Below are 23,313 nucleotides of genomic sequence, written 5' to 3'. Positions count from 1 at the left end.
TGGGACACCTGAGAGGCGTCATTTCTGCCTAGCAGGCAATGCTTGTTCTGCCTCCCCACCAGCGCTACAAGGCTTTCTGAGAACTTCACTAGTCTCAGGTTCTTCCTCCCAACCCTCTTGCCTTCCATTCACAGCTGTCAGACCTATACTGCAGTCTGAAGGCCCGTTCTATCTACTTGAACTCTCTTACCCTTTTATCTTTCTTGTGAGTTTTCTCTTATAAATCTCTTTCACTTCTAAATCTGTCTTATGTCTGCTCCCCAGGAGACTGAAAGGACACAGCCTTCCAATGATCACTATCATCCCAGCCCAAAGAAGCACAGAGCTGATTAATCCACATCTAGATGTAAATTAGTTAAGTGCACGACCTTATGAATAAGTAACGTTTTATAATATCTAAGTCTACGTTCAACAGCTGACCCACATTCTAGGTTTCTTTTTGTTTTCTGGGATGCAGTTTTTGGCTTTAAAAAGCAATAGCACAGGTTTCAAACAGATGGCCAAATAAATGGTTAACATATTACAACCCAACAGACAATTTTTTTATACCTCATTTCCACATACTCTACATAAAATAATTCTACATCTGAAGAACTGAACTCTTAGTAGTCTCGCTGTATCTGCAGTTCCACCTTCCACAGTTTCAGTTACCCGAGGCCAACCACTGTCCGGAAGCAAATGGATACTCCTTCGGACGTAGTCTCAGAAGGTCAATGGTAGCCTAACGTTGCGTCACAATAACTACGGCATTCACCTCACTTTATCTCATCATGTTGGCATTTTATCATCTCACGTCATCACAAGAAGAAGGGTGAGTACAGTATAATATGATATTTTGAGAGAGAGAGAAACCATATTTATACAACTTTTATTATAATATATTGTTATAATTATTCTATTTCATTATTAGTTATTGTTGTTAATCCCCTACTGTGCCTAGTTTATAAATTCAACTTCACCAGTGGTATGTATATATGTATGAGAAACAACAGAATATCTACAGGATGCAGTACTATCCCCATTTTCAGGCATCCACTAGGGGACTCGGAATCCCCCGCGAATAAGGGGGAAGCACTGTTAAATAAAACACATCGGAGAAACAGCCTGGTATGACGATCCTTAGTAGGAAAACAAAATCAGCCTGCATTTTATACCTCCTAAGGCAGAACACCCTCTCATATGATGTCTCATTTCTTCACAAAACCCCTCCAAATCTTAAGGTTAAAAATCTCAGAAATTCTGAAAAGTTACCTGCCCCAAGTAAAGGACAGAGGCAGTATTTAACTCAAATCCACATGACTACAAGTCCAGTACCTCTTTCCACTATCTAATATTGCCCCTTATCAACATATAAAGCTTAATTTTTTTTCAATGTACTTTTCAACTCATTATTATACTAGCTCTCTTGTTGCAAGAAAAAAATATTTCAGTCATTCTCTTATCTCACTTTACCTCTTGATTTCATTTGAAACAAAACAAGATTGGGAAGAGGGAGCGAAAAAGTATGTATATATTATAATATATACATATACATATATACAACTAGAGCAGACAAACATACTTAAGTTTGTCCCAATGATTATTTTATAATATATCTCTATACTTATCCTATCTGGGCTAAATTTTAAGTACTTCACTTCATTCATTCTAATGCTATTGATTAAATGAACAAAACATAAAAACAACAACAAAAAAATCCCAATTAAAAACTCTGTGTTTATGTCTCTTAGAGCTCAAGACCTCCACCGTTGGCTGGCCTTATGATTTGCATTCATGGTATGTGTATTTGTTATGCTTATTTTGTGGGCATGGGTGAAAGAACACATACATTTGGCAGGGTAAATTTTACAAAAAGGAGAAATTTACAAAAATTTGTTTCCTTATTATCCCAATAATTCCTCATGGGTGACAGCTCCTCAGTGGCCCTGGCAGTGAGGGGGAGAGTGTCATCACATGACAAATGCTGCTGAGAGCTGCCTTCTGTTTCTTTTCCCAGGAGCACTTCACCTTTCATGATGTATCTGAGAAATTAGAGTTTGTTTTGGAAAAACAGTGTCTTAAAAAAAAGGGTTGAGGGAAGAGAAAGAAACGCAGTGATCATGACGTTACCACGAAAAATTGTTGCAAACAAATTGTAGATGTGTAAATTCTGGCCTTTTCCTTTCCATCATAGCCTAGGCCTACTATTCCTGAGCCATCTTTCAGGGCTTCCTTGAAAGCAGGCAACGTGGCAGGATAAACTTGCTCTAGCTAAGATCAGCCCTTTCTGTTCTCTGAGAGTCAATATTCAGCTACAGATTCTTCTGCCAAAAACACAAGTATTAAATTACCTTCTGCAGAACTTCCTTAACTGCTTGGGTAGTGTAAACTATGGGACTGTAACACGTTGTGCATTGAAGATGCGACGTCTTACTACTTTTTACAAGCATAGAGGACACAGAGTACTTTTGGTTTATGCCGGAATGGAAGAAGCCACCAAAGGGCTCAAAGAAAGGATACCTAGGTATGTAAGTTGTATTAAAAAATTCTGCCCCCTCACACTGGCGCTTCCACTCCTGTAACATGACACTGTATGACAAGCATGGACATGTGGCTACACATCTGGGAAATGAAGGAAAGGGCTACACAAACACAACTCACTCCAAATATTCTTAGAGGACATCAGTACAGGAGAAGTAGATGTACTACTTGCAAGTAAATTTACAAGCAATTGTTTAATTTTACTCAAAATTTATAAACTCAATTTATAAATTGAACATAACAATCCTAAAACGTGAAATAGTTTTCTTCCAGTTCACAAAAGTCATTACTATTCACACACATCCTCTGATCATCCTCTACAATGTTTATCAGACCTTCTCAAATCACACGTGAAAAAACAGAATGGCGTCCTCGTTTGTAGCTGCTGTTCAAATAAACACACATCGGGGAGCCTGGGTGGCTCAGTCGGTTGAGCGTCCGACTTCGGCTCAGGTCATGATCTCGCGGTCCGTGGGTTCAAGCCCCGCGTCGGGCTCTGTGCTGACAGCTCAGAGCCTGGAGCCTGTTTCGGATTCTGTGTCCCCCTCTCTCTCTGACCCTCCCCCATTCATGCTCTGTCTCTCTCTGTCTCAAAAATAAATAAATGTTAAAAAATTTTTCAAATAAACACACATCACTAGTGAAGAAAGGAGGAGGCAGAGAGAAGTGAGCTTGCCATTGATAGAGTTCATAAAAGAACCTAGAATTGAATCAATTTAATAAGTGGTTACAGAAAGCTTCCTACAGGTAACTACAAAGTAAGATAAGCACCTGGCTTTTAGAGAAGTGGGGAAAAATTAATAGAAAAATCTCTCAAGGCAGATCATAAATACAACTGAGTACAAAGTGCCATGAAGATTTAGAATAGGGAAACATAACACGTGATTGTAGGGGAATCCAGACAGGCTTCACAGGAATGCCTGTGTCTCCCTGTCATTCTGCCACTTTTGAAAAGATTATTTTAACTTGAAAAAAGTATAGAAATCTACAAAAAAGGTAAGAATGACAGCAAATGTCACCTCTTTCCTTCCTGTGGCTCAATAAGTCTACCCTCTAGAAATATATCCTCTCAACAATTTGGTACCTAGTTTTTAAAAATTTTTTATGCTAGATATATATTTAAAATAGTATACACACATAAGTCACTTAAAATGGGACAACACATATTATTGTACGACATGACACGTTTGTTTAATTTACTATCCTGATATCCTTTTGGATGGCATATAGAAAGGAACAAGTTGACAGAGGTGCTCCTTCTTTGAGATGCCCAAGGCGATCATGACCTTACTGGACACTCTTGCAAACCCTTTAATGGAATTTCTCAGCAGGAAGATAACTGAGAAAGTTCTTATCTAAGAACATATTAGAAGGCTGCCCCTGATCTGTCTAGATCCACCCTGTCAACTACAGTAGCCACTAGACACATTTGGCTATTTAAATTTAAATTTAAATTAAAAGTTCAGTTCCTCAGTCACAATAGCCACATTCTAAGTGCTCACTCAATGACCATACGTGTCTGTGACCACTCCTTTGGACGTCACAAATATAGCATATATTACCATCTTTGCAGAAAGTTCTATCGGACAACATTCATAGTAAATCAATCTTTTTATTTCAGCTGACTGGAGAACAGAAGTTAGTCACAAAGACTACATGGGTGACTAATGGAGAAGAAAAATGAAGGCCATTCACATTTGGAAGGCTCCCTCCATACGCAGGTGAACCACACATAGTTGGCACTTATCACTCTGAAGCCAGAATGCCTCTGGACGTGTGAAAAGGGATGCCTGATAGCGGATGGACTCATGGCCTTTGGGTGACACCTTATTGATTGTATCCTTTCACTCATGATTAGCTACCACTGGCTGATTTTGCTAATGTATGTTTGTTTCATATGTTACTAGCCATAATCTGATGCTATCTCTCAGGTTAAGATCTATGATTCCAGAATAGTATTCAATTTAATGAAACTGAATAGTGTGGATGCACTATATTTAACCATAAATTTATTGATAAGATATTTAGGCTGCTTCAAATGTTTTGCTTTCACACATACCACTGCAATGAATGCTCACACATGTAAATCTTTCATACACACAGACAATTATTTTGTTGGATAGAATGCTGTAAGTGGTTTTGCTGCATCAAGGTTATGAAAATTTGTAATTTTAATAGAGACTGCAAATCACCTGTCTATGGAGTTGTATCAATGTATCCTCCCTCTAATGATATAGCAAAGGCCCTTTATCCATACTATTTCCATCACTGGATATTATCTGTCTGATTAATTTTTGCTAATTTGATGGCTTTTACTTGCTTTTCCTTCATCATTAGTGAGGCCAAGGATCTATTTACATGTTAATTGGCTATTTGAAGATCCATAAATTGTCTTTTCATGGTCTTTTTATGTACTTTGCCATTTTATTTATTAATATTTATAGGATAGTTTGTCTTTTGATGGTTGATTTGTAGAAAGTTTTGGTTTATTGGTATTACTTTGTGTTTTATGTGTTACAAATGTCTGTCTTCCTCCACACCCCTCCTCCCATGCCCCTCACAGCTTCTGCCCTTTAATTTGGTTTAAATTTTCATGTAATCAAATCTGTCAGTATTTTCCTTAAGATTTCTGGGTCTAAAGTCTTTCTTAAGAAGTGGTTCCCCCATTCTAAGGTTATAAACATATTCTTTTCCTTAAAACTTTTAATATTTTCCTTTTTTTACATATAAACTGCAGTCTATCTGCAATTTATTTTTGCATATGGTGAGAGATAAGACTCTGACTTAATTTTCTTACAAAGAGGTAGCCAATTGCTTCAGTATCATTTTGGGGGGAAAATGATCATTTCTTCAAGTCTTTAAAATGTCACATTTATCATGTATTGTAAGTATATTGTATAAACACTTTATAAGTATTTATAAATAAGTATTTATTTATAGGTATCTTATAAATACTTTAATCTGCTTCTGGCCTATTTCATTTTAATTATCAACTTACCTACAGTTTTCCATCTTCTAGATTACAAAAAGTACATGGACTGTATACCTCTTCTGCTCAAAATTTTCAGTGGCTTTCCCTTACTTGGAATAAAATCCAAAGTCTTTAGACAGCCCATGAAGTTGTGATCTGACCCTTGCCCATATACCCAACTTTAGCGTTCACCACCCCTCACTCACTCTTCACCAACACAAGCCAATGATCCTATAAATAAGGGAATAAAATGGTCCTTCTATGCTTCAGGGACACCTCAAGCTAACATCCACCTCAGGCCCTCTGTATCTGCTCTTCCCTCTGCCTGATTGATACATTGTAACTGCAGTTATCTGCATAGTAGCATTTCCTTAAGGTCTCTGCTCCCATGTTACCTTCTTTCTTTTTTTCACTCTGATTTATTTTTCTTCAGGTACTTACCCAGTAGAATTGCCCTTCATTCTATTATATATTGTTTATTATCAAACACCTGAACTAAAATATAAGCTCTATGAGACCACGGGGCTTGTTTTAAATTCACTTCTTTTATCCTCAGAACCTAGAACAGTGCCCGAAACACAGTAGGTGTGCAACAAATATTTGTGGAAGAAATGAGTAAACAAATGAAGATGTATATAGCTTGATTATGGATATGGATGAATGATCTTAATACATAATCCCAAAGGGCAAAACTATTTTTGGAATTACTCACTTTTCGTTGTTTTACAGAGTCCAATTTTATGAGCCAATATGAAGCCACTTTTGTTTTATGATACCTCCAGTTATCAATGATCTGTTTTGGGAGAGAAAGATTAAGAAACTTAATCTAAAATTTTCCTTAAAAGTAACAAAAGAGAAATAAATGGGGTGAAACCAATATTATTAATTTGTGAAACGGAAGCACTGTAATATTACTTGCAACAAAGAATGTTTACTTTCATAAAGACATGCCATCTGAATCCAAAGTTTTCTCTTTTTTGCTGTTAAAAGTACACAGTCTCTAATAAATGAAAGTCAAATGTCTTGAGGTACATAAGATTTGGGAAGAAGTCCAAAACACAGATTTTCCATTTTAATTTTAAGAGCTCTATTTACACAGCACCCATAGTAACAGAATATTGAACAACACATTAAAAGATAGCCCATATATATTCTATTATCCCTTTGTTTTGTTTATTGGGTTTTTGTTGGTACAAAGCTTCGAAATTTCTAAATATATATTCCAGTAATATATACTATAGCAAACAGATTAAAATATTTGCTGTGTATGGTGAACATATAGTAAACGGTCTAATGTCTTATAGAATTATTTGTTACATTTTATTTATACTCTCTATTTTTTGTTTCCTTGGTTTTTTGTTCATTGTTTTGATAGTGCATGTGCACGGGGGAGGGGCAGAGGGAGAGGGAAAGACAGAATCTTAAGCAGACTCCATTCCCAGCATGGAGCTGGATGTGGGGCTCGATCGCACAGCTGCAAGATCATGACCTGAGCCAAAATCAAGAGTTGGATGTTTAAACAACTGAGCCACCCAGGTGTCCCTATAAGCCCATATATATTCTTTATAAAATAATCACATCAGCCACAAATATTAGTTCTACTCTCTAATTTTTCTTCTACCTAATTCAAAAGGGTGGTATGTAGCTAATATCTCTAAGTAAAATTTATGTACAAAAACTTTGTTTTTACCCAGAACTTGATTGAATAAGATTAATATGTAAATAAAAACAAATGTACATAAAGCTTTATAATTAATGTTCACTTTTCCTCCTCTTTCCTCAATGTAACAAATATCTTGGTAAGCAAGATATAATTTTCACTTTTTAAAAAATGTATATAACAATACAATGAATAATACTTGGGGGGTTTTGCTTATAACTATGTCATGATTACAAAATAGAAATTGCCACTATTAATTTTTTAGCTAAGAAAGTTAAATTTTTATTATTATTTTGTTTGTTTCTAGACAGTTCCTTTAGATAGGTCTAAAGTAATGCTAAAACATGAAAAAGGCCAAGTGCATTGTTGTGGTTCTTATCCTACAATTGGCCACTAGATGGTGTCTTCTTCTCTGGAACAACAACAACAGCAACAACAACAAAAAACCCAAAAAACCAAAAACCCACCAAAACCAAAACCAAACCAAACAGAACAGGGAAACCAGAAAACAACCTTCTGTTACTGGGGGATTATCTAAGCATGTCAATTTGAAATAGATGTTTAAATGAAATTAATCTGTGACTGAAGAAATGCTCTTTCACCAGAAATATCTAAAAGTTGGACATTCTTTCTAAAATAGAAGTAAGGAAAAGTCCTTGACTTTAATATGAATTTTAGGACTGTGTCATTTTAGAATGTTCCACTGGGTGGTGCAAATGTGTTTATAACAAGAAAAACCCCCAACATAAGCCATTTCAAAATCTGACCAAAACCAAAACCATTCAAGGAGCCACATTCAAATATTCTTGATATTTTATACTGAGGGCCCTACTTTTTTCATTACAATTCCTTCCATGTTAGATCCTTCTAAATCTTTACAGAAGGAGGCTTAACTTGGTATTTTTTTCATCATTACGAACAGTAATTATTTAACACTAATTATTCTCACTTATGAGGCAATTTCATCATTTTAATATTAAAACAGGACTATACGCTAAAAGATATTCTGCTTTATTGATATGGTGATCTCACTGCTCATAAATCATAAAAATTAAAATAACCCCTGTATTTTCTAAAGCTTGTGGAGGTTGAAAAGAACATTAAGTTTACCATGACATTCAGAATGATGCTATCAGGAAATAAATTTTAATATTTTAAGAAGAACAATAAAAAGGTGCAACCACCTTGGAATTTCATACGTTAAATACTCACATCTTCTATCAGAAGTAATGATTCTGCATCTGATTTTCCTGGAAACCGGATCTTCATGTCCTTGAGGACAAATAAGGTCTGACTTGTTAGATGGTCTTCTTGTTCCTTTGTTCTCGGTTGCCGCAAAGACTCACTCTTAAATTTGAAAGAATACAGATATTTGGAGGGGGTCTTATTTCATTGTGCCACTATAATCTGAAAGATATTTCTAGGTAAAAATGATGCACTTTTAATTAAAAAAAATAACAAAAAGAAAAAATTTTTTTTACATTTATTCTTAGGATTAAATGGATATGATTTTCCAAGAATGTCTTTCACACTTCCACACAGTTGTAGTTTATTTAGCACAAAACACTAAAATAAAATGTAAGTGTTTAAAAAAGACTTCCTGGTCGGTTCCATTTGTTCCATATACCTTATGCAATTCTTGATTAGAAAAAATAATTATTGATAGTTACCAAATGAAATTCATCCATTTATATTTTCTAGACTTTTCTCTTTGGGAACATAATCCACATTAAATAAACAAATAAATCCCTGGCCTATGTGTAGGTGCCTTGAGATATCTATTTGAGCACCTACAACTATGCCTGGTTGCAAAATAAGTTCACTGACCTCCTTAACACTGAATCTCTGGGATTTGTGCTAAGGAGGGAATATGCTGTATGTTAACATGAAGAAAACATTATGAACTATGTTATACTTCAGTAGCCTAAGGATAAGTTATCAATGGTTTGTTTTTTTTAACCTATTAATCAATCATCCCATTAAGGAAAATTTACTATCCAACAAATTCCCCCAAATTTACATATATACTGCACAATACACTGCAAGGTGATACATTTACTCAGATGATTTTCAACAAAATTACCCTAGACCATCAGCAAATGGACATAAAACGTTATTCTCAGTGTCCATCCTCAAGTTCTATGATATAGTAGAGTCTGCTTTTGAAGAACTCATACTAAGTTATAGGCTAAGTTGGATGAATAACTCAAATTCCAGAAGACCATGAGTTGAATTATAGAAAGGATCTGAGGTTCAACCTGTCCTCTTCCCCACTGATCCCTTTACCACCTAAATCCTGAGTGTAGTGCTTCCTGTAATCTCGGAGCGAAATAGATGACTTACCATCTGAGAGTTAGTAGAGCTGGCTTCATTAGTGTGAGGCAGATGCCTCATGTAGGAGGAAGCACGGTTTAAGGAATGCGACCGAGACCCTGAAGCCGGCCGGGATGCTGATATCATTTGCTGAGCAGAAAACGGCCGGTTGTCTGCACTGGAAGGTGATTGAGAAGAGATGGACCGAGGGCAACTGACTGAACGCCTAATAGAGCCTATTATGATGGAGAAGAGGGATGATAGTACAGTAGCCAGTTAGAAGTTTCCCACTTCATTGAGTTTATTTAAACTAACAATTAGACCACATGGTAGCAGGATGGCCATAAATGTAAAAAACATAGACATCATCATGAGAATATGAGTTTGAAGTTAATTCTTCAATATAAACAGTAAATTTGGTGCAGAACCCCTGTCATGTATGAAGAATGGCAACCATGAGAACAATTCTTAAACAGTTCTGTTCTTGAAATGTGACATAAAAGAACCAGAAGGAAGGAAAACTAACATGTATGGAGCATCTTCTATAAGCCAGGCATCTTGCCTGGTGATACACTTTTATCTTAATCCTCACAGAAACCCTCTGAAGTAGGAATCTCCATCCCCTGGAGGTTCAGAGGAAGAACTTTCTCAAGGCCACATGATGAGAAAGTGGCAAAGCTCAGGTTTAAGTCCTGACCTACATAACATCAGTGTCCTCCCTCTTTCTAAAGCATTATGCCATCTACTATCTTTGGATTAGACTGACAGTTTATTAGAATAATCTGTGTATAGGTTAAAAATAGAATACTTTATAGCAAGATTCATAGGGAGGGATGCAAAGGAGTCTAGAGAGTGGCCAGGATAAATGGATGTTATATTTCAGAAACCATGAAAAAAATAAATAAAACAGAAGAAAAACATAAAGATTATCCTAATGGAGTTTAAGTATGTAATTGGTTATTACAAGAGTGGGACTAGACAGATAGTCTTCTTATTCACAGGACAGGAAAAAAAATAGGTTTAAATTCCCATAGTAAAGATTTAAGTCAAGAAAAAAAATGTCTGGATCTAGAGGATTATCAGAACAAACTAGGGAAAACCATAGAATATCTTCCCCAATGCATATTGAGACCATTTATGAAAGAGAACCAACTGTTCCAGGTAAATTTTGATTCCTTGCACAGGGAAATAGAATATCACTCAATAGTATACATTTATATCCTTTTTAGTTCATATATTCTTTATACCCTCTGTTCTATATTTTCTCTCTGCTTGGGGAATATATCAGTCTTCACTAATTAAATAATTTAATAAAACTCACATGAAGGCAGGTTGAATACCCAAATAATTCTCTTCATTAGCTGTTGAAAAAAATTTAAACCTTTATAAAGGCAATGGACATAAACCTTATATTTAGGGATGTATTTCTAATGGATATTTTGAGTACACGATAAGCCTAAAACCATGTGGTTCTGGAAAGTACAAAAAAGTATACTCATTAAAGCTTATTACAAAAGGTGTTTAAAAAAAAACTTCCATTTTTTCTAACTATTAACTTTCTTCTGAACCTGAAAGTCATATCTTTTTTTGGAAAGGACTATGCTTCTAGAAAAGGGCTGTGTGGAAAACACACCACTGCTCAACCTTCTACCAAGAAAACACACAAAAGTGTGTGCTACTCCTACGCCTTGGTCCTGCTCTCTTTGAGGGCTTAAGGTGACAGTTTGGACCTGTATAACCTGATCACAGGTGCAGAAGGAAAAATATCCTTTCTCTTGAATCACCACAGATTCCCATTTTTCCCCTGCACACACTGGAAATTCAGACAGAATAATTAAATCACTAGACATGCCAATAAGTAGATAAACAAAAAATGGTTATAACTTGCATACACAAATTATGTGAGAAAATATTTCCTATCGTTTTTCATTTATGAACATCTTATATCAACCCACAATATACCTCTGAAACTACAGCAAGTTTGAATTTCCTAAGTTAACAAATGTTACACATAATCTGGATTTTGTCCTCCGTCATTAGCATTACTTTCGAGAGAAGCCTCAAAGAGCGTTTGTGGCTATTCCCTAGTGTAATATTAAAGACAGAATATAAAACAAATTTAAACCTTTGAGGTAATTCCTAATGACTATAAAAATAAAATATAACTAATAAATAAAAAGATATGTAACTGAATTAAGCTATGTTTAAAATGTGAATTCACACTTAAAAACATTTTTAATACGCTATTTTTCTGATCTCAATTTATTAGCCTGTTGGTCTGAGAACAAAGAACACTCTCAGAGCTATAGAAATCCTAGCAACATATTCTCTACGCTATCCTCTGTCGGCTCATGCTCTTAGGAATGCACACCTTAAGCAACTGAAGAGGGCTTAAAAAAAAAAACTGATGAGGGGCGCCTGGGTGGCTCAGTCGGTTAAGCGTCTGACTTCAGCTCAGGTCACGATCTCGCGGTCCGTGAGTTCGAGCCCCGCGTCGGGCTCTGGGCTGATGGCTCAGAGCCTGGAGCCTGCTTCTGATTCTGTGTCTCCCTCTCTCTCTGCCCCTCCCCCGTTCATGCTCTGTCTCTCTCTGTCTCAAAAATAAATAAACATTAAAAAAAAAAACAAAAAACTGATGAAATCTAGGCAGGACAATGTCAGCTTCCAAAAGAGAAACAGAGCCCTCCTTACGTATAGACATATTGAAAGTACTTAAGGTGTCTTTAAGAAAAAAAGGAAGTAATTGATAAAATAGCTTGCAAATTCTAGAACAAGTGCTCAATAAACATCTTAAATGAGTAATTAAATAAATGAAATGGAACATAATGCATTATGTTCCCTCCAAACACATAAACTCTCAAAGACAGGACATATATTAGCATGTATATTTATGGAATAATTCAGTAAAAGAAAGTAAAGGAAAAAGAAAAGAAAGACCATTAAAAACCTTCATGGTAATTTGGTAAAAGAATAATTAAACATTTTCATGTTTGTGCTGTATTTCTTATGTTATGTGCCAAAGCATGGAAGGCCAGGTTTAAAATCCACTCAATACCAGGGAAATAACATATTAAACAAACCATTGCTGGAGATCAACAAAGGCTCACAGTTGTGTTTACTGCATGATTGAACTGGTCTCTTTAGTAGAGCCCTGGGACAACAGAGAACAAGGGAGAGACAGCAGAGATGGGAGTTAAGAAAAGCCCTACACTGGAGTATCCAATGAGCCTGGGAAAAGAGCAATACCACACTGGACATTTGGGGATGAAAGAAGAATTGTGGACACCTCTGAAATCAAGGAAGGAATGAACGACAGAATGGAGGAGAGAGAAAATGTGAAAAGAAATAAAAGAAGAAAGAGAAAAGAGGAAACCAGAAAGAAGACAACACAGCAGCTGGTCGGCTACTCTCCTGAATACTTGCTGCATCCCAAAAGCCCTCACATAAGTGTTTAGCCCTGATGGAAATGAGGGAACAAAACTTCAACTATTTCACAATTCTGTGGCTCACAGAATTGATGATCAAGTCAAATGCCTAGAGAGATACACATTTTTATAGGTGAGAATATAAACTAAAATGGGTGACCAGGAGGAAGGGAAAATGGGGAATGGAATGAGAGAACATACTGTCTTAAAAGAGTATGAATTAAAAGAGAATTCTCTCTTAAAAGAGAATGAATTACCAGATTAGCAGCCATGAGGCACGTTTTATAAAATCCATGCAAAAATCTAGCACTTAACAAAAACTATGAAATATAAGACAATGGACTGTAAGAGATCCTTGACTCAAACCTTTTGTTTTCTATCTACAGAGCCTGAAAGTGATTGTGGGTTGTGCCCAGGTCTGGTTAGGGAAGGAAGCGGGAAAGAATCCAGGTCTCCTCACACACGACAAGGGTTCATTTGGCCCAAGGTCTTTTATTGAGTTCAGTAATTTCAGTTCCATAATTCTTCATATAACAACTAAATTAGAAGAAATTAACTTACTGGATTGTTGAATTAACTTGTAGTGGTTGGACTGTTTAAGGTCATACGTAACTTGTTTTTCTCTTTTCTTATTTTGGTATTCTTCCTTTTCATTGTCATCTGATTCCGAAGAGCTGCTGCTACTGTCATAACTGCTGTCACTGCTATAGTATTTCTGTCTTCTCATTACCTCAGAGCTCTCAGGCATGGAGGACAGAGGCTAAAATAGAGGGAAATGTGTTATTCTGTTAGAATTCAAAAAATTAACAAACTATTAGCATGATTAGCTACTATTTTTAATTTCCTGTTTATGCCTGCTGCTTTTCACAAAAGCCTGATAATCCCCCAAGTATGACTGCTACAGTGCTATTCACTAATTGTTCGTTTCTGCAAAATTTTCCTTCTTAAATGATACAGTTCAGTCATAACGAGGAGAATGCTGTTTCTGCATGATTTGAATAAATGACCAGAGTATTCACACAGAATAACAAAATAAAAGAAAATATTTGATACGAAAATATAAAAATCAGAAACGTAATCATTCTGCATAACCACTTTTCTTCATTCCATACAAAGAGATTACTTGTACTTATCAAAACACGAAGATGTACTTTTATTGTACCACTGATGTTCAGAGTCACTCAATAATTGTGTGTGTGAATGTATGTTGCTTCTGAGAGAAAGAGAAAGAGAGAAGGAGAGAGGCAAGGGGAAGAGAGGCAAAAAAGGGTAAGAAAGCAGCAGCCAGTTAAACCACTATAAGTAACATAAATCACTGTAAGTCAAGTAAGGTCACATCATAAAACAGAGTCTATGAGCCTATCCACTCAGATAACGTATAACAAGAAGCAAGGTATTCCTCACATGTCTAATTTGCTGTGGATATTTTCACAAATAAAAATTTTTAGTTAATTATCTACTTTCTATATTGGTCATGAACAATTCCTGTCTTTTCTCATTTCTAACTATGACATATAGGTCTGGCCATAATGGAGTAACACTGCTTTTCATTGCCCATGCTACATAAAAAAAATTAATATAATGTAAAAATCAATATGGCATGAATTTTTGGAGGACAGGTGCCAAGAAGAAGGGAAAATCTGTAATGATTCAAAATGGTATTATGTTCCAAAATCTCCATTAGAATTACTTGTCTCCCAACCTCCCAATCAATATGTCTCCAATGATGCCAGCCGAAGGAATAAAAGGAAAGTGGGACAGCTTCACTTCAGAAAGAATGTGCACAACCAAGAACAAGACATTTTTCTGACTTAGTCATTTTAGGAGACTATTTATTATACAAACCATATGCCTCTTACTCCTGCTGGGAAAGGTGCCTGTAGTTGTATACTAGATTCTTGTTCTCTGTTAAACAAAAATGCTTTGATGTTAGCATACACCATAATGAAATCCTTGGTTACCGTGGGATTTCACTGAAATATCAAGGTATATCTTCTTGTGTATCAGTGTAGGATGAAAGATAAAGAGAGAAATAGCATTTCATGAAGTGCCTGGAATACACAGTGAGCCCAAGCATGATCCTGTTAAAGTTACTGCCTTTCCACAGGATGAAAAATAACAAGAGCAGGAAAGTAATTTCATACGCTAAGGTACCAACCTGTATTTCAAAGTATGCTTTCCTTTTGATAGTCTAATATTTACTGAGCACTGGCAATGTTCAAAGAGATATATATGCAAACACTGACTAGTGCACAATCATCAAACATTCTGACAGTCCTGGGGAATATGGATTCTACAGGAAACACGTTTCTTCAGAAGTCTCACAGAACCAGAAGAAACACTGGCACGACCGGGCTTGCTAGTAATGCCCTCTTTCATGTAGGCAAACAGCTTTAAGGTTTCTTAAAGAGCTGACTACGTAATGAGTTATTTGATCCTATAAAGAATCACAAGGGGAAGCAGACAGCTGAACCTTTGTGTCATATGTGCACTTGGGACTTTTTGACCAACACACTGTTCAAGCAATAATTCATAAGAAGTCATAGCAGCATAAAGTTTGAACAGTGCCTAATTACAAAATGGAATCTGTAAAGTGGCATTGACTTAGGACGCAAACCATACTACTTATTTTTATGTCCAATTTTATTATGAATTGGGTCAGACATAAAAATATAAAAATAGCAGAAAGATTAGTAAAACAAATATTTATGTCCCTACCACTCAGCTGAAAAAAAAAAAACAACAATGCTAATAGCTAATACTTTATGTGGTATTTATTATTTATATCGTTAATTAATATTTCTTAGTTTCTCAAATAAGGGAAAATTATTATTTCTCCTAGTACGCATTTCATTTAACCTGCACTATTTTCAATTATTCTTCTACTATAAACACACTGGAAATTAATGTGTAGCATATGATATCATCCCTTTAAAAAATTTTTTTTTAACATTTTTTTATTATTGAAAGACAGAGAGAGTCAGAGTGTGAGCAGGGGAGGGGCAGAGGGAGACACAGAATCCGAAGCAGGCTCCAGGCTCTGAGCTGTCAGCACAGAGCCCGACGTGGGGCTCAAACTCACAAACCTCGAGATCATGACCTGAGCCCAAGTTGGAGGCTTAACCGACTGAGCCACCCAGGCGTCCCCTGTGATGTCATCCCTCTATGAAGGAAAGCCTGCTTTGAAGTTTGGCTCAGCCCAGACCTTCAGTGTACATAAAGTTAAAAGTTATAAAAATGCTTTTACTTCAGACCAATTATGCAGCTTTCAACCACTTGGAAATATTACTGACATTAATAACTACAGAAACCAACCAATTCATTTCATTTCAACAAATACAGTTTCCACCACTTGCCTAGAAATAAGAGGGGTTGAAAAAAATACATCATATGAATTCTGCCCTCCAGGAGCTTATATTTTTATTTGAATGAGAAGCCTTATTTGATGAGGCAAAGAAAAATATGACAGTAGAAGGCTGTCTCAGGGCCTTTGCATTTGTCGTTCTAACATAAATATTGTGTCCCCGAGTTGTCTCATAACTGGTTTGCTGAATTGCAATAATTAATACATAAAGTTTAAAAACTATTCACTTTTACAGATAGTCTGAAATATATCTGTTCCAAAGGCATTATCAACAACATCTTCCACAATTCTTCAGTATAAAGTACATATTTCAGAAGAATGGTGCCTAAGATCCAAGGTCTCTGCTGTCCACCAGATACATATTTTTCACCAGATTCATCTTGCACTGTTTTACTCCTCAGGAATCTTCCATTTGAGTCATTCCAAATTCTTTCTTTTCTTTCCAATACTCTATGCAGTGTCACACCTCCATGTCCTTGCCTTAAATATTTCCTCTACCCTGAACATCCTTCTCCTGCTCTTTTTTTTTTTTTAATTTTTATTTTATTTTTTTAAAAAAAAAAATTTTTTTTTCAACGTTTTTTATTTATTTTTGGGACAGAGAGAGACAGAGCATGAACGGGGGAGGGGCAGACAGAGAGGGAGACACAGAATCGGAAACAGGCTCCAGGCTCCGAGCCATCAGCCCAGAGCCTGACGCGGGGCTCGAACTCACGGACCGCGAGAACGTGACCTGGCTGAAGTCGGACGCTTAACTGACTGCGCCACCCAGGCGCCCCATTTTTTTTTTTTTTTTGAGAGAGAGAGCAAGAGAGATAGCACGAGCAGGGGAGGGGCAGAGAGAGAGAGGGAGACAGAAGATCCAAAGCATACTCTGTGCTCATAGCACAGAGCCTGACATGGGGCTTGAACTCACGAACCGTGAAATCATGACCAGAGCCAGTCAGATGGTTAACAGACGGAGTGAGCCACCCAGGTGCCCCTCCTTCTCCTGCTTTTAAAGATTAAAGCATTACTCATTTTTCAAGACAAAGTTTAAATGGCATTTCCTTTACGAGGCCATTCATAGTCTACCAATCCTTTTCTTCTCTATGTTAGTGTCGCCCTTTCCTCTTCCTTTATTACACCACTTGCCACAATATACCTGGGTTTTGGTGCACCTATTTTTTCTTCCACCAGCCAATAAGGTTTTGGTGGACACATTCAACAAATTTAACTAATGGTTTTTGAGAACCTTCTAAGTGCCAGACACTGTACTAGGTGCTAGAGGTATAAAAATGACAACACGCTTCCTACCCTCAAAGAACTTACAAATTCATACTAAAGCAAATATGCACACAACTGTCACAGCTGCTCTACGAAGTGTTACTTGTGGCACAGCAGAAGAAGCAGAAGAAGGAAGTCTAACTAGGGGAGTGAGGGAAGATTACACAGAGGCAGCAAGGGGTCAGCTAGATTAGAAGGGGATCTCTAATCAGTCAAGTAATGAATGATTTTTTTAAATAGGAAGGCATTCCAGAGGCATGAAAAAAGCATGACAGAGCATGCTGATGTGTGTAAGGACATAAAGATAGCTTTGTATTGCAGAAATATAAACTAAAAACAAACAAACAAAAAACATAGTTTAAAAAAACAATAAAAAATGTTTCCAAGATTTTAGAAACTCAATATTTTCCTACTCTACTAGCAAGGACTTTGACATATGAAAAAAAAAAAAAATAGCATGTAGCTATCATCACTAAAGAGCAGATGAAGGTAAAGCAACCGCCTGCTCATTTCTGCCTGCATGACAGCTTCCTGTTTATTCCTAGAAACCATACCTATTTTAATGAACACAATTTCAATGCTGCTGGGTCAACGATAAGTGGGGCTTCCCATGAGGGTCTCCAGAGTCATGATTTGCCTTATCTATAATGCTACACATCTCTGATCATTGTAAGTCTAGGATATGAGAAAAATGTAATACAGAATATAGAATAAAGGTACTAGTTCTAAGTCCCTCTTGGCCCTAACTTATAGGGTTTTCACTAGCATTAGGGAAAGAATAAAAAAATGAGGGAAACTATTAAAAAAAAAATGAGGGAAACTAACAAGAATGTAGAGGTACTGTACCTTTGGTCCTCGAGGCTTGACAGTTTTGCCCATCAGTTTTTCATCGTCAATTTCACATTGTTCCAGAAGATCTAAAATATCTTCCTCCTTAAAAACAAATTAAAATTGTGGTCACTAATGAACTCTAGAATTTTTCCAAGTTCATTAATCTCCATAAAATAGTGTACAACAAAGAGTCCTAGAACTATTTAATGAAGATTGCTCAGATCAAAGGAGAAATAAAGGGTTATGGAAAAATCTCTTGAAGAAAACTTCACTAAAATCTGGCAATATAAAAAATACATACCTGAAATCTATAATGTGTTAATATCATAAATAAATGTATCCTTAGGTTCTAGTACACTACTAAATCTTAGAGTACAATAGTTCAATAAATTAGCCTATTGAACATTTTAAAATTTCTAAAAGTACACTCTAGTTTCCAAAGCACAATTTCTTCAATTATTTCTATTTAATTAGTGCAAAATAATATTACAACTTCAGGCAGAAAACTGATGATTGGCCTAATAATTTCATTTAGAACAATCTAATGTTAGTATTTGGTTAATGGGCACAATTTAACGAAAATTCTTTCAAAATTTTAACTATTTTAACTATTTAACTATTTTAACTATTGCTCAAGAGTATCTTTATGAAGAGTATCTTTATCAAAAGTTTTCATTCTATGGGCATAGTATCTTCTCTTACGCTCTTCTAGAGTCATTTTAAAGTCAAAGGGAAAAGTTATAAAACCATATACTGAAGTAGATGTTTGAGCAAACCAGAGAAATATGATATAATACCTACACTAAAAGAGGTATAATTGATGGTTTCTTTATTTATTCAACCTATAAATATATCATATCTTCACTTATGTATTATGACATATTTCAGTGTCCCTTAAAAAAAGGTTTTTGAAAATATAGAAATCTCATGGTACAATGGAAATTTGTAAAATAAGTTACTCTTCATCTCAATCCAATAAAGTTTAGCTATTAAAATACCAAAATACTTTTGTTATAATGTTTTGATTAAATAATAATCCTACAATGAATTCCAAGGACAGCAACACAAGATAATGAAAAAGAAACTCAAAGAGTTCTGTTTCTGCTTAGGAGAAAAAAGGTCATAATAGATAATACTTTCATTATAGCAGCTAGAAAAAGACAGATAAATTAAACAATCACATTTTTTAAAGACATCAGAAAGCTGTGGTTTAAAAGGAATGTAAAAGAAACTGAATACCAGAGGGGGGAAAGTTCTTGTAGGTAAGCAGACATGAGTAGCCACTTTCTACTTTGGGACCATTTGTCTAGTCTGCACACAGAAAGGCAGAGACCATGTCTATAATAGACAGAGAGATTCTAGTGGGATAAAGAGAATCCAACAGAGTTTTCAATGGTCATGTGGGCTAGTGTAACATCTAGAGGAGCCCCACAGCAATTTTAGTGAATATGTAGTGGAGTAGGAGGATAGAGGTATGTAAAAGTCAGTGCTACTCCTCTGCAACCTTACAGATTTTAGATACTGATACAGAATGAGGTCTATAATAATCAATAAGTAACGTCTATCCTTGGCACATTTGAAACAAGAAGCTAATAAAACTACTACAACCCAGCCTGGACCTAGTTCAACTTTTATTTTATTTATTTTACTTTACTTTACTTTACTTTACTTTACTTTACTTCATTTTATAGAAACAAATTTGGCATACAACATTGTGTAAAGACACATTTACATATTTAATATGAGCCTAGAGCCCAATTCACTCTGTGTCTCCGTCTCACTGCCCCTCCCCAACTCATGTGCGCACTCTCTCCCTCCCTCTCCACTTCAAAAATAAACACTAAAAAAAATTTTTAAAAATTATAAGACATTAAAAATAACAGGAAAAAGTGACACTTGGACACATCAAAGTAAAAATGTTGAGTGAGAAAAAAAAAAAAGCAGCTGGGGAAAAAAGACGTATTACAGCCAGAAGGAAAACAAGAATAATGATGGTTGATTTCTGAATAGAAACAATAGAAACCAGAAGACATCTATAAAAGTGCTGAAAGAAAAAAAAGCCTGCCAAGATAGAATTCTATACCCAAACAACCATTTAAGAAAGAAGGCAAAATGAAAGACAATTTCAGACCAAACAAAAAAGGAGAAAATTAATCACCACCACACTTATGCTACACATGTGTCCATGTAGTTTTCTTTATATGAATTCTCCTTGTAATTTTCTCAATTTCCTGAAGCTCTGGATTAATGTATCCTATTGGTTTTGGAGAATTTTCCTCCATTATTTCTTCAGATATTTCTGCTTCATTATTTTGTATTTGTCTCTTTACGGGACTCTAATTACACATATATTAGATCATTGGACAGCATTCCATCTATCTTTGAAACTCTGTTCTGTTTTTCCTTTTTTTATCTTTTTGTGTGCTTCAGTTTGGATAATTTCCACTGATATATCTTTGCTCTGCCCAGTCTGCCATAAGCCTATCTGGTTGTTTCTTAATTTTTTATTGTATTTTTCAGCTCAGTATTTGATTGTATTTTGAAAAAATATTTTCAATTGTTTTTGAAATTTCATTTCTCTGTTGAAATTCTGCATCTTCCATTCATTTTATTCATTTTTAATCAATTTTATTTATATGTATATTTTCTTTAATATGTGTGTAGTATTTATTTTAAAATCCTTGTATGTTAATTTTAACATGGAGATCATTTATAGACCTGCTTTTTAAAGTGTTTTTTCCTTTTTATTATGGGTCACTTTTTCCTGTTATTTTTAATGTCTTATAATTTTTTAAAATATTTTTTTGGGCGCCTGGATGGCGCAGTCGGTTAAGCGTCCGACTTCAGCCAGGTCACGATCTCGCGGTCCGTGAGTTCGAGCCCCGCGTCAGGCTCTGGGCTGATGGCTCGGAGCCTGGAGCCTGTTTCCGATTCTGTGTCTCCCTCTCTGTCTGCCCCTCCCCCGTTCATGCTCTGTCTCTCTCTGTCCCAAAAATAAATAAAAAACGTTGAAAAAAAAAATTTTTTTTTAAAAAATTAAAAAAAAATGTTTTTAATGTCTATTTTTGAAGGGGAGAGAGAAAGAGCACGTGCACACCCGCAAGTGGGGGAGGGGCAGTGAGAGAGGGAGACAGAGTCTGAATTGGGCTCTAGGCTCATATTAAATATGTAAATGTGTCTTTACACAATGTTGTATGCCAAATTTTCTTCTATTAAAAAAATAAAATAAAATAAAATAAAATAAAAGGAATATGAAGGAATATGAAGTACTAAAGTAAGTTTCTTCAAACTGAAGACAGATAACCCTTGTTAGAGGCATGGATCTGCATGAAGAAATGAAGAATACAAGAAAGGGTATAAATGTGAATAAATAGGAAAAGCTAGTTAGAAAACTATTAAAGACCACTAATTGTTTAGACAATACTAACAACAACGTATTTTGAGGTTTATAACATATGTAAAAGTAAAATAGATGTTAACAGCACAAAGTCAGAGGGAGTCACTAAATGAAATGAAATTGTTATGGTCCTTAATTCAAGGTTGATTATTATAATGAAAGGATGTATGTTGTAATTTCTTTTATAAACATTATGCTAAAAATATAACAAAAAGCCAAAAGAGAAGACAAAATAACATAACAAAAAATAATTGATTTTTCCAAAAGAATAAAGGGAACATCAAAGGAATAATGAACAGATGGGATACAGAACAAAGGTAAGAGAGAAAACAAACCCAACTATTCCAGTAAATGTGTGAAATGATCAAGACACAGATAGTGTCAGACTGAATTTTAAAGCAAATATGACCCAACTACATGCTATTTACCAGAGACATCTTAAATATAAGAACACAGATGAGTTTATAAATAGATGGAAAAGATATGTCATTCCAACAGTAACCATAAGAAAGAAACTAGTGCAGCTACATTAGTCACAGAAAGTAAATTTTAAGACACAGAATATGGCAAGAGAAAGATGAGCACTTTATAACAAAGAAATTTTAAAAAATGAATTAGAGAAACACCTTCGTAACTTCAAAGTATATGAACCAAAAATTGACAACACGAAATCCACAATCACGGTTGGAAGTTTTAACAATCTCTCAGTAACTGCTAGAACAAGTAGGCCAAAAAAATTAGGAAAGATATAGAATATCTGAACAATGCTAATAGCCAAATTTACTTAAATGACATGTATAAAACTCTATAGCCAATACCTGTAGCAGCACATTATTTTCAAGTACACTTGGAACATTCACTAAAATAAGTAGTCTATGAGTTAAAGCAAGTATCAATTCATTTCATAATATTGAAATCAGAATGTTTTCTTACACTAATGAAATCAACTAGAAATTTTTAACAAAAATAAAACTAGAAATTTTTAATGTATGAAAATTAAGCAACAAACTTCCAAATATATAATATATATTCCAAATATATAAATAATAAATATATAAATAAATAACCAAATTAAAACCAGAAATTAATTTGAGGTGGCTGTTAATAAAAATACAATATTAAAAAATTACTAGATATAAGGACAACATACAAAAATAATCATATGTTTACATCTTGGAAGCAAATTTAAAAATGAAAAAAATTGAAAACTGTATTATTGACAATAGTAGCAAAAACATCAAATACTTAAGAATAAATTTAATTAGGGGCAACTGGATGACTCAGTTGGTTAAGCGTCTGACCCTTGATTTCAGCTCGGTCTTGATCTCAAGGTTTGTGACATCAAGCCCCATGTCAGGTTCTGCACTGACAGCATAGAGCCTGCTTTGGATTCTCTCTCTCCCTCTCTCTCTGCCCCTCCCTTGTTCACACACTCTTTCTCTCTCAAACTAAACATTTAAAAAAAAATTTAGTTCAGCATGTGCAAAAATTATACACCAAAAGTTATAAGCACAGATGAGTAATTAAAGACTCAAGTAAATGGAGAAATATACCATATTAATGGAT

General features: G+C 35.2%; 1 protein-coding gene across 2 annotated transcripts in view; it reads right to left on the bottom strand.

Moving 5' to 3' along the window:
• The window catches only part of TTLL7 (tubulin tyrosine ligase like 7), a 142,298-nt gene that overhangs the window by 35,467 nt on the left and 83,518 nt on the right, over window positions 1-23,313 (bottom strand). For both annotated transcript variants that reach the window (XM_049616917.1, XM_049616918.1), the window contains 5 exons: window positions 18,366-18,452; window positions 13,451-13,649; window positions 9,495-9,700; window positions 8,364-8,498; window positions 6,204-6,284 (listed from right to left, as the gene is read on the bottom strand). In XM_049616917.1, the coding sequence (XP_049472874.1) occupies window positions 6,204-6,284; window positions 8,364-8,498; window positions 9,495-9,700; window positions 13,451-13,649; window positions 18,366-18,452 (708 nt within the window). The remainder of the gene's footprint in view (window positions 1-6,203; window positions 6,285-8,363; window positions 8,499-9,494; window positions 9,701-13,450; window positions 13,650-18,365; window positions 18,453-23,313) is intronic.

Source organism: Panthera uncia, assembly GCF_023721935.1.
Source record: "Panthera uncia isolate 11264 chromosome C1 unlocalized genomic scaffold, Puncia_PCG_1.0 HiC_scaffold_4, whole genome shotgun sequence".
NCBI classification, from domain to species: domain Eukaryota; kingdom Metazoa; phylum Chordata; class Mammalia; order Carnivora; family Felidae; genus Panthera; species Panthera uncia.
This window is presented reverse-complemented; position numbering and strand designations above follow the sequence as displayed.